Source organism: Lepeophtheirus salmonis, chromosome 13 (genome assembly GCF_016086655.4).
Source record: "Lepeophtheirus salmonis chromosome 13, UVic_Lsal_1.4, whole genome shotgun sequence".
Taxonomy (NCBI): Eukaryota; Metazoa; Arthropoda; class Copepoda; order Siphonostomatoida; family Caligidae; genus Lepeophtheirus; species Lepeophtheirus salmonis.
The window spans coordinates 33956382-33972402 of record NC_052143.2 but is presented as its reverse complement, the minus strand read 5'-3'; the positions used below and the strand labels follow the sequence as shown (position 1 = coordinate 33972402).

The 16021-nt window shown below is 34.0% G+C and overlaps 2 protein-coding genes and 1 long non-coding RNA gene across 4 annotated transcripts in view; 1 reads left to right on the top strand and 2 right to left on the bottom strand.

Moving 5' to 3' along the window:
• The window catches only part of IntS2 (integrator complex subunit 2), a 48408-nt gene extending 43734 nt beyond the window's left edge, over nucleotides 1–4674 (bottom strand). The window contains 7 exon segments of the mRNA XM_040723939.2: nucleotides 1598–1937; nucleotides 1939–1979; nucleotides 1981–2096; nucleotides 2168–3402; nucleotides 3451–4150; nucleotides 4209–4340; nucleotides 4402–4674. Of these exon segments, the coding sequence (XP_040579873.1) occupies nucleotides 1598–1937; nucleotides 1939–1979; nucleotides 1981–2096; nucleotides 2168–3402; nucleotides 3451–4150; nucleotides 4209–4340; nucleotides 4402–4573 (2736 nt within the window). The 5' untranslated portion in view covers nucleotides 4574–4674.
• On the top strand, nucleotides 330–1540 carry LOC121127583 (uncharacterized). Of its 2 annotated transcripts, XR_011783347.1 has the most exons (3): nucleotides 330–470; nucleotides 767–871; nucleotides 992–1126. It is a non-coding gene; the product is annotated as an uncharacterized lncRNA (long non-coding RNA). The 2 variants fall into 2 exon arrangements; XR_005867870.2 differs by lacking the exon at nucleotides 330–470 and having other exon boundaries at nucleotides 786–926; nucleotides 992–1540.
• A 1577-nt stretch (nucleotides 4675–6251) lies between the features above and the next one.
• Nucleotides 6252–15402, bottom strand: LOC121128742 (RNA-binding protein 5). Its single transcript, XM_040724336.2, has 10 exons — nucleotides 14835–15402; nucleotides 14098–14325; nucleotides 13866–14017; nucleotides 13337–13410; nucleotides 9098–9205; nucleotides 8922–9036; nucleotides 7718–8383; nucleotides 7029–7653; nucleotides 6629–6971; nucleotides 6252–6554 (listed from the first exon to the last, which is right to left on the bottom strand). The coding sequence occupies exons 1-10, from the start codon at nucleotides 15119–15121 to the stop codon at nucleotides 6429–6431; spliced, it is 2724 nt and encodes a 907-aa protein (XP_040580270.1). The 5' UTR covers nucleotides 15122–15402; the 3' UTR covers nucleotides 6252–6428.
• Nucleotides 15403–16021: the final 619 nt, after the last annotated feature.

Genomic DNA, 16021 nt, shown 5'->3' with positions numbered 1-16021 from the left:
TCCACGTTTATTTGACTATCTTTCGAAGACACCCCACGCCAAGGGTTCAGATTCGGGTAGCTAGGAGGCCACATTTTCTTTACCCAAAACATAAAGGTATTAAAAATGTCTATTTTCACGGAATATATCCAATTCCAATTACCGGATTTGAACAAACTAAACAATTTAAAATTTTAGCATGACATCGGATCTATAAACATCAATTTAAGCTCTCTACCATCATTATCTATGAAGCTATTTGCGTCCTTGGACGTGCGCCCGGCACGGAGGCGCACAATAACGACTGCACAGATTTCGTAATTTGGAGGACATCTCAAGGATTATACAGTTTTGCCTGTTAAGTATGATAAACATACTTTCATAAACCTAGTTTTCAGGCTTGGCAAGATATTGAGGTCTAAACTTGTTCCGGATTTCAAATCCTCACCCTGTATATGCAGCCCAATATTTTAGGCTTTGTATTGAATAAGGTATGAATACCCAAGAATAATGTTAACTATACTTTAGTAAAAACATAAACTTCATTTATGAGATGATTAATTTCCCCCTACCCCGGATTTGGCCTTTCAAATTGAATAATCTAAAAATACTTCATTCTTGAATTGCGATGATGCATTTATGCTAATTAAAGTGGAATTTTAAAGGATTAATCAAAAGAATTTGTTGATAAAAATTGTGAATAATTATTCCTCGAAGAAAAAAATGAATGTAATCCAGATTCAATTTTAAGAAAAATAATTCTAGTCATTTCTTTTTATGTATTTAGTGGTAACTCGAAAAGGACGTCACAATCAAGTTTCTAACAACTTCATGTCCAATCTACATATTGTATTTATATATACCGGGTGCGATATTGAAATTTGAACACAAGGTTATTTGCAAATTGAGAGGTTCTTGTGAATTTTTAAGAGACGAACATAAATAAAGTTAGACACATTGAACCTTTCTTATTAACACTGCGTTGAAATTTCATTTGTTTATCTTTTTTAAGTTACCAAGAAAATGGGGTCTGAACGTGACACTCGTGTGAAGATCTGTGGGTTTCTAGATGCTGGAAATAAAATCTGGAGGCTCACTTCCTCCCGTTGATTTGGCTAACTTCCCGGATAATAATATGGTCCTGTAAGAAGACGGTGCTCCTCCCCACACTGCCAATTCACTGCCGTATTCACCCGACACCAACGCTTTGGACTACATCTTCTGGTCGCGTGTAGAGTACAGGTCCTGTACCCTTAGGCACGAAAACACCATGACCATGAAAGGCACTGTTAACGAACACTGGACCGATATGTCCAAAGAATACATAAGAAACATCTTCAAGATACGTCTTGAGGCCATTGTGAACACCAGAGGAGGCTACATCGAAGGTTAGAGAAGACAATATAGCTTCACAGCTGGTCTCCAAATATTTTTTATACATGTTTAGTGACTACAAAAATATATCTAGTTAAAGTTAAAAGTATTGATTGTTCAGATTTCAACGTCCCACCCAGTATGAGTGCAGGGGATGTTGTAATACTTTAATATATGTAATTTCGGATTTTATATGCATTATATTATTTAGTAGGTATGCATGTATTAAAAAAATTCATCCTACCTGGAAATGAACGAGTTTTGCAAGGTGCGGATCACTTATAAACGCCTCATGCAAATATGAACAGACTATGCATTGAATTTCCTTAAGTCCAGTAATTCCATCTTCCTCTTTTGTACTTTTAAGAAGGGCAGCCTCTAGAAGGATCTGGATTGCAGCAGATTCCTGTGTGATGATTAGTGCCATTTTGAGCTCTTCTCGCTCTTGATCATTTGAAACTTGGGATTGTGGATTTTTTTCTATTATGGGATTATTCTGCATGTGCTGAGTTAAATATGTACGAGATGCTGCAAGTGCTGCTCTTAGTATGTAGATTAAAATTTCTAAGAGTGGAGCGATGCAAAAAAACACGTTTTGAAACTCGGAGAACATGAAGTGGATCAAAAAACCAATACGTCCAATTTTATTTGATCAATGTCCGTTCTCATAGAGTTGATGGTATACACCCAAAGTTTCCTCGGGAAAATGGAATTAAACTTGAACCAAAGTTTTCGAAATAAATCTAGATAATATATGTATTAAAGAGAGAGGTAAATCATATTAATCATTTTAGGAAAGACAATTAAAACTTACTTAAAACCTGTCTTGGTACACCAGGTTCTAGTAGGAGCTGAATTTGTTTAATGCAGATTTCAGCAAAAGGCCATAGAGCCCTTGTAGAAAGTTCCAAAAGTCTTTGCAAAACAAGAGTTGCCTTGACGGGAGATACTTTAATTTCTGAAAAGGCTTCTATAATGTCATTTTCTGTAAGTGATTTCGGATCACTTACAGAAACAGATGTAGATAATTGAAGACTCTCATCATTTTCTAACCAGTCGTTCACCGCGCATAAATGAGGATAATGTGTGGAACAAAGTCTTAACAATTGTGGAAATAGTCCACCAAACATATTTTGCTTATTTTCTGCTGTTCTCAAAAGGAATTTTAAGGGAAGTTCAGAGAGTAGTTTTTGAGAGTAACGAAGAATTCTTCTATTTGATGCAATGATTGATTTCATATACGAGAGACGAACACCGTCATACAACAGAATATAGTATAGCATAAGCATCTGAGGTGCAAGAGATGTGGAAGTAAATGCATCGTCACCAGGTGTAGTTTTGAGACTCTTAAAAACTTGAGCGACTTCTTGTTCTGATATAGGCTCGTTAGTTTGATCCACTAAATTTCCAGAGACAGAAGGGGTATTTGATGAGGGTGTTCCTCGATTAGAAGCAGGCACAAGGATCGAATTGACATACACCTCAATGAGAGATGGCATTACAGGATGTAAAGGAGTTTTGCTAGCGCAGATTTGCCGATATATCCAATCTTTAATGGGAACCTTATTTTTGGAAAAAGCTCGACTCTTTAAAAGTTGATGAATACAATGCACAGGCAAAAATCCAGAGTTGTTACATGAGAGTTTATCTGTTACAGGTACTTTAATTGCATGGGCGGCAACTACATTCTCTGTGAATACCTCTTGGGTAAAAATATGCTTGATACGAGTCATGTTATTGTTCCTAATTGCGATTTTCATTCCAAGAGTTGTACAAGCAAGTTCAGAAACTGCTGAAAACTGTTGAGAGTGGAAATGAATCGCCATAAGAAGAAGCATTTCTTCAACATTCCCTGCCTCTGACTCGAAATCATCCACGAGCCAACGAAGCCAAGCAATTGCACGACTCTCTAGTGCAGGAGTACCAATTAAAAAATTGCAAGCTATGATCATACAAAGTCCTAGAGTTACAAATTTAAAACCAGCTGGGATAATTGGAACTTTGATGGTAATTAAATCCATCACATGCTCAATTTCTTCGTCTGTAAATCTAAAAGGATAATTATTATTAATTACCATTACTATTTTTATAACCTACTTTAAGCCTCCAATGCCTCGTAAAGCAGTATATAAACGTAGCAAGGATGATGCCTGAACCAAATTTCGTGTAGTTTTTAGACCAGAATCGATTAATTCCTTTAGATTTTGAAGAAGACGATTTCTTAAGGCGGCAAGTGCAGTATTTCTTTTTTTGGTTCGTATAAATAGAGATATCCAAGAACGAGCATTTGAATCTGTGCCTAGTAGTATACCAGATATAAATGGTATTAGATCATCCGATCCACCTTCTAGAGTAAGCATAACAGCCAAACCGGGTAAACGACAATATTCGGTACATTGACTACGAATTGTAAGAGTCTGAGATGGATTCATTCGACAGAGATATAAAAGTGCCTTAGTCCTATTGGGATCCTCTTCTTGTTTCTCTCCATTTTTTAGCAAGTGATGAGCAACATCCCCGAAACAATCCGGCTGATTAGCAACAATATGTGTTATTATGCAAGGCCCATATTTGAGCTTTAAAAGAGATTCAGCAATCTCTGGGGCGGATAAGAGATGAGGTAGCTCTGCTAGAGCAATACATAAAACATCACAAATCTCGCTCAAATACACAACATGATTAAATAGTTCAGAACAAGATCCATCTGAGAGCAAAATCTCCTTTAAAACCAGGCGGAGGCGTCCAGTTGCATCGGATCTTTCAAAATCCATGGTAGAGTCTGCTGTCGGAATCGCACCTAAAATCGCCAAAATGGAAAATAGTAATATTAAGTATAAAAAACATGAGGTTCTCACCTTTTGCTTTGAGTGCCTGTTCCTTTTTGATCTCTGCTTCCAGAGCAGGGAAGTCAACACTCAAAAGGGCAACAATGTTATTGACTAACTCAATTTCCGAGAGGACGCGAAGCACTCGGGTCTTCTTATAATCTAAAATAGTAGATATATATCAAGTAGTGTCACTAGATTCTAAGTAATAATGAGTAATTACCATCATTTGCTGCTGCATCTGCAGATGAAATGAGACTCATTCGAACTAAAGAAGCCAAAACTGGACGAAGATCCTTTTGATTCCTCTCTAAGCTATCAACGTCCACGGTAAGCATTGCTTCGAAAATCTCTCTCTTTACAAGAGGGACTCCTTCATCAGTCAGTTCCTCCATTACGACACTATTTCCGTGATATGTAAGAATTCTTAAATATATGTTGTCTGTTGTAATAATAAAGTAAATAAATGTTGTTTACTTTACAAAACATAAATAAAAGGTGGAGCAACAGCTACGTTCAGCTGCTAACCCATTGCTGGTACTGTAATTATGAAGCTGCTGCTTGAAGAATGACCGGAGAGAGGTATAGCCTATACCGTATAGCTAAAAACAGAGAGACCCGTCGTCGTAATTAAGAACGGGAAAATGACATCTGCCTCCGTCCTTTTATACCCTAGTATTTCACTCTCTGTGCCATCTACCTCCTATCAGTTATTATCATTATTATTGAGAGGTACAGATAGTAAACGATAGAGGCCCAAAGTCATAAATGAAGTATGTTATAGTTGTTGGGCAATAATACTTTTGAGTTCGAGTCAGAAAGTAATTACCAGTAGAATTCATATTTGATACTAAGTAGACGCAAAAATGATCAATAAATATTTTCATATAAAGGCGAAATCATTCGGCTCCGGGTCTAACGGGACTCCTCTGCCCAGTTAAAGAGCTTCAGTGAAAAAATATAAAGGTACTTGTCACTTCGGGGATCACTTTTATATAAGATCGGTGCAGGGATAAGTTGTGGGTATTTCTACGTAATTATGTCATCATAGTCCTAGTTTAGGGAACAAGTCAAAACTTCTTTGCCTCTTTACCTTTATAAAAATAAGATAATATGTGAGCTTTTCCTAAATCTTTGATTAGCTCTGAGGATAGCCTACACTCTGCCTGTTAATGTTGCCTTCACAAAGAAGAGCTTTTCCAAGTTCAAATATATTAAAACTTAGAACCTGAAATGTGTTTTTGTTTTTTTGGCTTGAAATAAGTTTTTCAAGTAGAAAAACATTTTTATAAGTTACAAGGTTAATAGAAATAATTAAGTAATAAAAAGAAAAATGTATTTCTTTTAGCCTTGATAAGTAAGAAATTTTTTTAGCATGACTTCGATTAGTGGTCTTCCAGATTCCCAAATGAAATAATAATAAGTTTTAAATAAATTGCAGTGCGACAGCAAGTAATGACTTCCGGAGAAGTCGATACACCTCTCAAACAATATCTACGACAGGAACCATTTAAATTAATAATTACGTTGGTATGGCTGTTAAAGCTTAAATGTTGGGGTGTATGGCTGCTAATTATTTTAACTGGGCGTAAAATTGGAGGCTTTAGATGGTCAGTGAGTGAAATCATAGGGGTATACAAGACCCCTGGAACCATTAAAAATACGCATTTATTACGAAAAACCATAGAGAATAGCTCTATGCGAAAAGCTTATATATATTAATAATTTCCCTAGTTACAAAGATTTTGTATTAAGGGAGCAGACGTTCCCGATTTCTGGGATTAGTCTCAGTTTTCTGTTAAAATACATGAAAAATACTTGTCCCTGTTTTTTATTTCATAGTGATAATATTTAATGATATTTCACCGCCACATTGAAAATGTTCCGGATTTTCATTTCATAAATCTAGTCACCTCAGACTGTAGTTGAGGTCAAACGTTGAACATGCTAAATGTATATTTACAAGATAAACTAAACTATCCCCCTAGACTCAGTGACCCTTCACAAAACTTCAAAAATTGAGTTTAAATAACTATTCTTTTTGAAATAACATACATGAAGTCATCAAATGTATTACTTTTTAAACATTATATTTCAACGAATGAATAAATATGAATATGTTAAACTTTTTAAAAAAATAGTCTATTACAAAAAGGAGGCATTACTACTAATTGTAACAGCCAATGAAGGGAATGATTAATATGTCGAAGAATTACACAATAAAACTAAGATTTTACACTACTAAACTACTTATGTTAGATCATGGTATCTTTGATACATAGTTTTCTTCACGCATTCTTTATATGAATCATTGGGATCTGATTTGACTCTGGAGCCTTGGCTTCCCAATCCTGCCTGCATATTTCTTTGTCCAGCCTGAAAAAAATATGTAAATAATAATAGTTAAATCAAATCCGAAGTGAATGACACAAGAAAATGAATTATTTTACCTCTATTATTGACGTTCTTCCTTGGTTACTTTTTCCAAGTCCAAGTCCCTCCTTCCAACCCATTTTCTGCAACATTCTGTTGCCAATATTGTCAGATCCCACTTTGTTAGGAGTTTCATTAGTACCAGAGGTCTCCGCTTGTTCTATAGCCTTTAAGTATTTTTCTTTCAATTTATTTGGTCTAGGTTCCTCATCAAGAGTTCCAAATTTATCTCTACGTTCCTTAGCACGATCCCTATATTGAGGTGTGGATAAAGAGGCTGAAGTCGCTTGAGATGATTGTCCTCTAGAACTCTTCCAGGAGGCTAAGTTTTGTTTATGCAGATCCGACATTTGATTGTGTCTATTGAATGAAGACAATATAGTATTACATCAACATTTTACAACAATGTTAACTTACTTTGTTAATTTTTCTTTTGAAATAAACTGCCTTTTGCAGAGTAAGCATGCGAGTGTTTCCCAATTAGTATGCTGATCATCATCGTTATTATCATCCCCAGACTCTTCCTCTGATCCGTAATTAGATATTCCAGCCAAACCCGTAACAGAAAGTGTATTTTCAGGCTTAACAGTTCTACTTTGAATCATGGCAGTGAATGCCACATCATTCATGGATGACTTCGATTCCACTATCGTACTTGCTGGAATAGGAGTTGGTTTTGGCGGAGTTGGTTTACTTTGTATTGTTACCGTGGCGGCAACAGCAGCCTTTTCTTTCTCAGCTTCTTTTCGCTGATTCATGGACTTTGCCCATCGTTCCATATCTTTCGCGATTTTCTTTGCGGTTTTATTTTTATCCTTGAAACGATCTTCCTTTTTTTTAGAGCCATTACTAGTACTTCCGTCGTTCATGGAGTCTGAAGAAACTGGTAAGAATATTTGATTGTCTGGGTCCCAGTAATGATACTGATTAGTTTTTGAGTTAAAGTAATATTGCGAGTTTGAATCATAGTACAGACCACAAACAGGATCATAATAATAACCAGAAGTTTCGTCATATTGGTATGAACTTACGTCAGGGCTTGCTGCAATAAAAAAAAAGTAGATAACATTTACAATATCTATCCAAATATGATGAGGATAACTCACGATATTTTTTGTATTCTACGCCCCCCACTACAGCAGTTCCCAAATCGCTACTTTTCTTTACTTCTCCTCCACGAAGAGCTACAGAGGCAGCCGAGGTATCCCCTCCGTTGCTGTAGAGATTTTTATAGTACTCATAGTAATGTGCCTCTTCTTTAGTATTTTTAGCATACATTGTAGCACTATATTTTGCCATTTTATCAATTTCCTCTGGGGTATGCTTTGTTGAACTTTGATTCTTATCTAAATCTTTCAGTTCTTCATTTTTGTGACTCCATTGAGCTGCAGCCAAAGCAAGATTAGCGACTTGAGAATTACTATTATGAGTTAAGCTTGAACTACTAGTATTTCCAGAATTGGAAGAATAAGAATTGTGGTGATGGTGATGATGGTTATTGTTGTTGCTGTTGGATGTACTAACAGGAGTCTTATAGTAGGAAATAGCAACCAATTTATCTTCTATGACGGGTGGTGCTCCGAGTAAAAGGTTATGGAGAAGTATAGCGTCCTGAAGAGATGACATTTCAACATACGCAAATCCTCGTGACATATTGGTGAGAGAATCTCTAGCAATTTGCACGGATTTAATTGGAAGAGCCGTTAGTGTGGCTAAAACATTGGTCACAGACTCTTCGGTAGTGAGAGCATCCAACCCACGTAATAGTATACCTATGTAATTACAGAATAATTTCAGATAAAAAATAATGGGATACAAAATGGGCGTTAGATACTTTTTTTTTGTTGAAATTGATGTTCCCATAGTTTTTAAATCAAAATATGTAATGTTTATTAGACGAAACCACATTAAATGGTTGTTTTCTATTGGAATACTGATAAAATTATGTCCCGAAATTTCAATACATACATATTATCAAAATTTTACTATGTAATGAATCAGATACTAAATAGGTATTTGTAAAATTTTTGCAATTAGAAAAATAAGGATAAACTAACACTTCAACGATTCGAACGGAAGAAGTGTTCATCACTTCTCCAGTATTAATTATCATTTAGACATGATGGATTATTCATGCTAGAAAAGACTCATGGATTGACGAACAGGCATAATGTGAAGCAAGATCATAATTCCATCATTTTTCGAATAGAAAACCTCATTTATCTATATATTAAGGCAAAATATCCTTCGGACAACATGGCATTGAGGGCAAATGGTTTAAAGCAAAAGTACACGGCAAAATGTACTTACATGTGGTAGGATGAACACTGACTTCATCAGTTCCTTCCTGCATCACATCGTACTCCGTTTTAGGACTTCCACACTTAAAACAAATGTCTCGACGACGAAAGTTTTGAACACCACACTACAAATAACAAATTATGAATGAGATGGAATGATGTATCATGTTTTAAAATCTGACGTACCTGACCACAAAACCAATCTTGATGCGACCTAGACTGATCTTGACGCCCTTCTCGTGGTAAACTGTATTGCATAGTTGCTCGATACTGGTCTTTGAACATAAGAACGCCCTGTAACCAAAAAAAGAATAGGGATAGTAAAGCAACAGAGAGACTCGACCCTTTCCATGAAAAAGTCTGTTTCCTCTTTGCATGTATGATTGTAGATAAGTAGGTGGTACAACGGATGTCGCCCACACAAAAATTCAACTATTGTTGGCGGTGAAATTCATTTTTAATAATAATAATTAATAGCTTACTAATGTCCTGGGTTATAATGTGAGTTTAGAATATAAACATAGCATCATTTGAACAAAAATATCAATTTAGTTTACTATTTAAAAATATTTTTTTTTCATCAAATGTATCATACTTAGATTAGTCATCTACATAGATTTTCTGTCCTATAAAAATGCGATAACAATTATGAAAACTAAAATATACAAATAGCTCAAACATGGGCTTGTAGATCAATAACTAATTGTAAATTTGTATTGTATACAATAATTTAATCATATCACATTTTTTTAAATGTGATATTACACCATTCAACAGCATTTTGGCATGTAGGCTCAACCCCACCTTTAATATTGTTATTAAAGCCGTAGAACACAAAAATTACCATTAAAACTTTCAAACTTTAAGGCTTTGGCCTTTAAAGCTTTTTTTTAATTAAAATTTTAGGGTATGTCTACAATTCAATGGAATATTTCGACATAAAAGAACTATATAAATTAAAATCAAAGTAAATAACAAATTGAAAAATGAATTATTTATTACTTTATCTAGATTACAATTAATAAAATATGCTTATAACCACAATAAAATCAAGTTAAATCAAGGACCTTACTCAGAAGCTAATATCTTTTTTTTATTTTTTCTTCTAGTGCTTTATATCCTGGCTGAAGTTATAGAATAAGCCTCAAATTTTAATTTAAAAAAATGTTTTTAAGAAGTTCGATTTTTATTGATTTTTGGTAAAATTTTGTTTTTAATATTTATTTATAATACTTTGAATCTCATCTATATAATTCTCTCATGTCGAAATACGACACTGAATCGTAGATATATCCTAAAAATGTGATTAAAAAGAAAGGCTTTAAAGGTTGAAAGTTTTAATAGTCATTTTTGTGTTATACGGCTTATATAAGAATAATAATTGTGAGTTTCAGCTTGCAGGGAGTCCAAGACCTTCATTTTGTTGTATAGTGCTATTCAGACATATTAAATCGAAATGTGGATTTTAAAAATTATAGAAAAAAGCTATATTCGTAACATGTGGTGAGTTGACATAAAAAAAATCTTTAATAAATGTATCAAGAAAAGGTGAACTCTTACAATTATTTTTTAACATATTCTTTACATAAAGCCTAAAATAGACTATGTATTCAAGCTTCTAGAGTGAGTTGATATATCCAAGAATGGAAAATATAAATCAGAGATTACATTTGATCTGTAACTTAATTTACACCCATCATATTACACAAATAGGGGAAGGGAATTAAGTTTAAACGGATTGAAGACAATAATGGAATGTATCTATAAGCGCAAAATCCAAAACTGATCTCAGTTTTTCTTTTGGTTATCTGAATTCTGAAATATCAGGAATTATAGTAATTCGAGACTATTATCGTTCAGTCATTTTTTACCCTTAAACCAATCCCCAAATTAAAAATAAGATTATGAATAAGCTATATGGGTCTAAAGAAAAGTGTCATTTTTCATCATTTTTCAGACTATAAATGGAAACATATCGAGTTCAGAACAAGACACAGAATCAATAAAAACCCTTTTACACAAGTTTTATTAGTCCTACTTTTAATTTGGGGATTGTTTTAAAGGTAAAAATGACTGAACGATAATAATTAATGAATTACTATAACCCCAGATATTTCATAATTCGAATTCAGATGACCGAGAGAAAAACTGAGATCAATTTTGGATTTTGCGCTAAAAGATAAATTCTTTTTTGCATTGAATTCATTTGTGCAAAATGAGTGCTACCCTGCGTGATCGATCAAATAAAATCAGTCATTTTCTGATTTCGTCATTATGAAGATGCCCCCATTTAAGTGCAATTTCAGACATGAAAAAACGATTAATCAAAAATAATTTGATGATAGAAATGGACGATAATTTTTCGTTGAAGAATAAATACAAATGTAATCCAGACTCCATTTTGAAAAAAAATTAATTCGAGTTTGCGATTGTGTTGACAGGCCACATGTATGTAATTGGATACAACTGAGTTAATAAAATTTATGTTTAGGGAAGTTTATTTGAATCTCTAAGCGCGCCCATTGCTAAACTAATTGAATAGCTAGTAATAGTTTTTAAGATGAGGGGTCAACTAAATATAGGTTTTCAATAATATACATATATTTTTATAAAGACAAAGGGTTAAATAAAACAATGAATTGAATAATGTTTTTTTTATCGATTGTAAAAAACGAGAGGGATTTTTTTAATCTAACATATTACATTCATTTTTAAATGCAAGGTATTATTTCAATTCCCTCTTGCAATCTAAATGTGAAATTAATGAATGTTCCAAGCGTATAACTAAACAGTTCAAATGTGCAGGCTGGCTTTCAAGTTATAAAAATTTCAACAATTTATATTTATATACATATGTTGAGAACATTTTTTAATTTGTGTAAGCAGATTGTACAACTCTCACTACACTTTCTTTAATTACCAACTATTATAGAATGTCATCATGTCATTTTGATCAATTAAAATGACTTATTTAATACGTATTCACGAGTATTTAGCTGTGGCCATTTGAACTTTATAACTTGTTATAAATCAGTCATTTTCTTTCAAATAGATAAGAATTGTATGATTAATCTATCAATCATCTTAAGAATATTCAACTATTGCATCATCCTCATCGTAAGCACTCCAAATGCTTCATCATTTTTTAAGTTGCAACTTGTACAATTTGCTCATACAAGTTACAACTTTTACAAAAAAAAAAAGGTGCTTAATAATGAGTTGCGTCTGTCGTTATATAGGACCGCAGTCCAAACCAATCCTATCCAGTCTCTCTAGTCGTTCCTTAATTAAAGAATATAAAATGATCCTTTGTGACATCATGGAGGGTGTTTCTCCTTTTTTAGTCATTCCATAATATAATAAATTATGTGACTAAGTTAAAATATAGTATGTTTGTACTACAATGAAAATAACTTTTTTCCTTTTTTTGCAAGATATGTGTCTTAATAATTGCCATCTATCTTATTTAGCTTATTAAACCACCGACGTTATTAGGAAAAACGTGTTCCCGAGACCGACAGTCCTAAAGACCAGTCATACTGGACTGGACCGACACAACACTACGTATTAGAACTAGTGTTGTGTCGGTCCTTATTTATTCGGTCCAGTCCAGCCTTAGAACCCGTCCTATTGGTCCTTAACTGTCGATCCTTAGAATTTTTCATAAAAATATCGATGGTTTATTGAGCCAAATAAGATATATGAAATATGTATTAAGATTATTGCACATATCTTACAAAAAAATATTATATTTTTCATTATGATACAATATAATACGATATAATATTAATTAGTTATATAATTTATTTTATTATATAATAGAATAATTAAAAGAAGGAAAAACACCCTCATTGACGTCACGAGGGGTCGATTTTACCTTCTTTAAGGACCGACAATTGGGACTGGACTGGACCACGGTCCTAAATAAGGACCGACAAAACACTAATTAACCCCATCCCTGATCTCATATAAAACTTATTCACTTTTAATAACGAAATAATTTGGTAAAGATAGAATGACCTATTTTAGTCTGAAATATTTAACATGCTAAGAAAATAGACCTGAACTAATCAAACACTGATATCAAATATGAATGATACAACACCAAAGACAATATAATTGTGTACTCATTCATTCATTACACTGCTATGATATTAAGCATATTACAATATAATATAAATGTTTCAACTTCATGTTCATTACATTTTTCAATTTGTTTTTTCTTTTCTTGAAAGTGAAGATTTGACACACAAAACAGACGAAAACAATATGAAAGAAGGAAACATTTATACTAATTTGCAAGTCCAATAATAAGTGACTGATCTTTTTTTTTTTTTTAATTAAGGAGTCTTACGCATGTATACTTATGTTTGTGGAGCAACTATGAAGAATAAATAAAGACCATATATTTATTAAATTTGATACCTGCTTGACTTCCATCCAACTTTTGGCGTCTTCAACGTTGGTGAATTCAATGAATGCAAACCCACGGGAGGCACCTATTATAAGTAAGACCAAATAACAGAAGTTTTGTTAATGCTCATAATTCTAAGACTCTCGAGATTTAAAAAATTCATAAGAATAAGGGATTTAGAAAAATAAAGTAAGCTAGATTTTTTATAAGAATGCATGTTTGTACGAAATTATCTATATTTATAAGTATTTTATCTATAGAAAGGACATAAGTCAGGACAGGGGTCCCCAGTAATGATGATATTATATACTCCTGAAAGGAAAATATTGATTTGTAATAAATAAATGTTTCTGTATGTACCTACGTAACCTTCGACCAGGTCATTGCATACAAAAACCCAATAAGAATTGACATATAATGGCTGTTATAATGTAGCAATGTTACTCAAACTACCTTATAATCGGTAGACAGGAATCACAATGATTCTGTATCTATAAATCCACTAATTACCATTGAGAATGTAGGAATATAAATGATTACCTGTTTCTTTTTTCCTAATGAGACGGATATCTTTGGCTGTTAACCCAGTTTTTTGAATGTCTTGACGAATATCATTCTCAGTTATGTGTTGAGCCAAACCTCGGACCATGATAGTATTATTTGGTGGTATGCTTTTATATTCATCTTCCTCACTAACAGTTCAGAAAAATGTTTTAATAAATCAGTTTGAAATTTGAAACAAAAAAAGGTAGTGGGTGAGCTTATAAAAAACCTTTCAGGAGTTCTTTCTCTTCTATCTCTTTCCCTCCGTCGGTAAGGAGACCTGGAGCGATCTCTCCTGTCTCGCCGACTATCTCTGTCTCTGCCACGATCACGGTCGCGATCTCTGTCTCTATCTCTTGAGCGATCTCGTCGGGAGCTCTCTCGATCTCGATGGCGAGATGAAGAGCGTCTTCTACGATATTGGCGATCTCTATCGTCCTCATCGTCACTTCTGCGTCTAAAAGTATAACAAAGTGTGAACAAGACTGTCTTCTATGTTCTACTTAAAAGAGGGGCCGGCCATATCCTTTATCAGCTAAAAGTTTCATTTTTTAGTCAAAAATGTAACTATCTAGCTCTAGAATGCACATTTCACGGTTCCTTTCTCGAAGGACGATCTCAGAGTCATACCATAGCTCTTCCATTTTATGACACAAATATCAATCAATATGTATTTGGCATTTCAATCTATCTTGAGGGGGCTTTTACAGATTATAAGATCATTAAGAGTGGTAGTGGGTGGGAAGAAAGGATGGATGAGAATCATGTCTAGCCCCTTTAACCCTTGTCAAAGCCAGCAAATGGGATCTTTAACCCAATTTGTAAAAAAATGGTAAAAGATTGAACTGACTCGTTCATTCGTTCCTTGGACTAAGTTATAATTACAAAGAGTCCCAAGTGAGAGGGTTTTTATCAAGATAAGAGTTGAAGGCATGACTTGACTCGTTAGTTTTAAAAGTGAGAAACCTTCTGGATGACTTGGACGACGAACTCGAAGAGGAGTCTTCCTTCCTCGAAGATGGATGCTCAACAGTTTGTTCATGTTGCTGCTGTAGCTGCTGTTGTTGTTGTTCTATGGGCTGAGGGGATAGGAAGGCAATCTGATTGGGTTGAGTAGATCCAATTAAAGTCCCAGATGCAAGAGATATGCTTGGATTTCCAGACATTGCTGCAGCATTCGCGTAATATTGAGCTGCAGCCACGGCAGCCGCCTGTGCTTGAGCATACTGTTCCGCAGCAAAAACCAAGTCCATAATTCACTAATCCTGGCTCCACATTCACTTGTCTTAGTCAAGGAAATTGAGAATTCAATCAATCAAGGGATTTCTTACTTTGAGAATTATTTTGAGAGTGTCTCAAAGTCTCTTTTCTGTTTCTTTTCATTAATTCTCCTGCTACTGCTGTAAAACGAAGCTAGTCGACGTTTCTTTATGTTTATAGCTAGCTCGCTCGCTCTCCTTTTTTTCCTTCTCTTTAATTCTCCTCCTCATGCGGCATGCCATCGGCATGTGGCCGAGTGGGGGTTCACATGTTTCTAGGGGAGAAAAAAAAAAAGATTGTAGAGAGAAGGCGTTAGTGAGACATTTGGTACAATTGAATTAAGGTCCTAGAATATATCAGCTGCTTGTAATGTGATTTTGAGAGGAGAAAATAAAAAACTGCTATAAAGAGTTGCATTTAAAATAGCATTAGTAATGGCAAAATATCATAATTATGTTTAAAGTTATATATATTTATTTTAATATGCCTTTTTAAAACAATTTACAGTAAAGATGAGCTAGAATCTTTACTTCAGAGGGAGAAGTTTACACCGAGACAACCTACTATATTATGACCCAAAAAGAAAAAAAATGACAGCCAACAACCATTTTTCCTTTTCTAATTTTTAAAGTAGTTTTTTCATTACATACATGTCAACTTTAGGCCAATCAGCCGTCCAGCTGCATAGCTCTTTACATAGTTTTTTTTTCTTTCAATTTTCGCAGCCAGCACCAAAAAAAACCACTGAACGCTCTTTCTATTTGACTAATAAAAGCTCTCTCTAGCTTTAATTCTACCTTTCTTCGCCGACTTTATTTAATTATTTTAAAAAAAAAGTAGAGATTGTATTCCACTTTTTCCAATAATATAATAATATGAACCTGGCCGGAGTC

Coding starts and splice junctions, on each gene's coding strand:
- LOC121128742 (XM_040724336.2), bottom strand. CDS start 15,121: ATGGACTTGGTTTTTGCTGCGGAACAGTATGCTCAAGCACAGGCGGCT. Junction 14,326..14,834: donor TCGTCCAAGTCATCCAGAAG/GTTTCTCACTTT, acceptor TTATACTTTTAG/ACGCAGAAGTGACGATGAGG. Junction 14,018..14,097: donor AGAGAAAGAACTCCTGAAAG/GTTTTTTATAAG, acceptor CTGAACTGTTAG/TGAGGAAGATGAATATAAAA.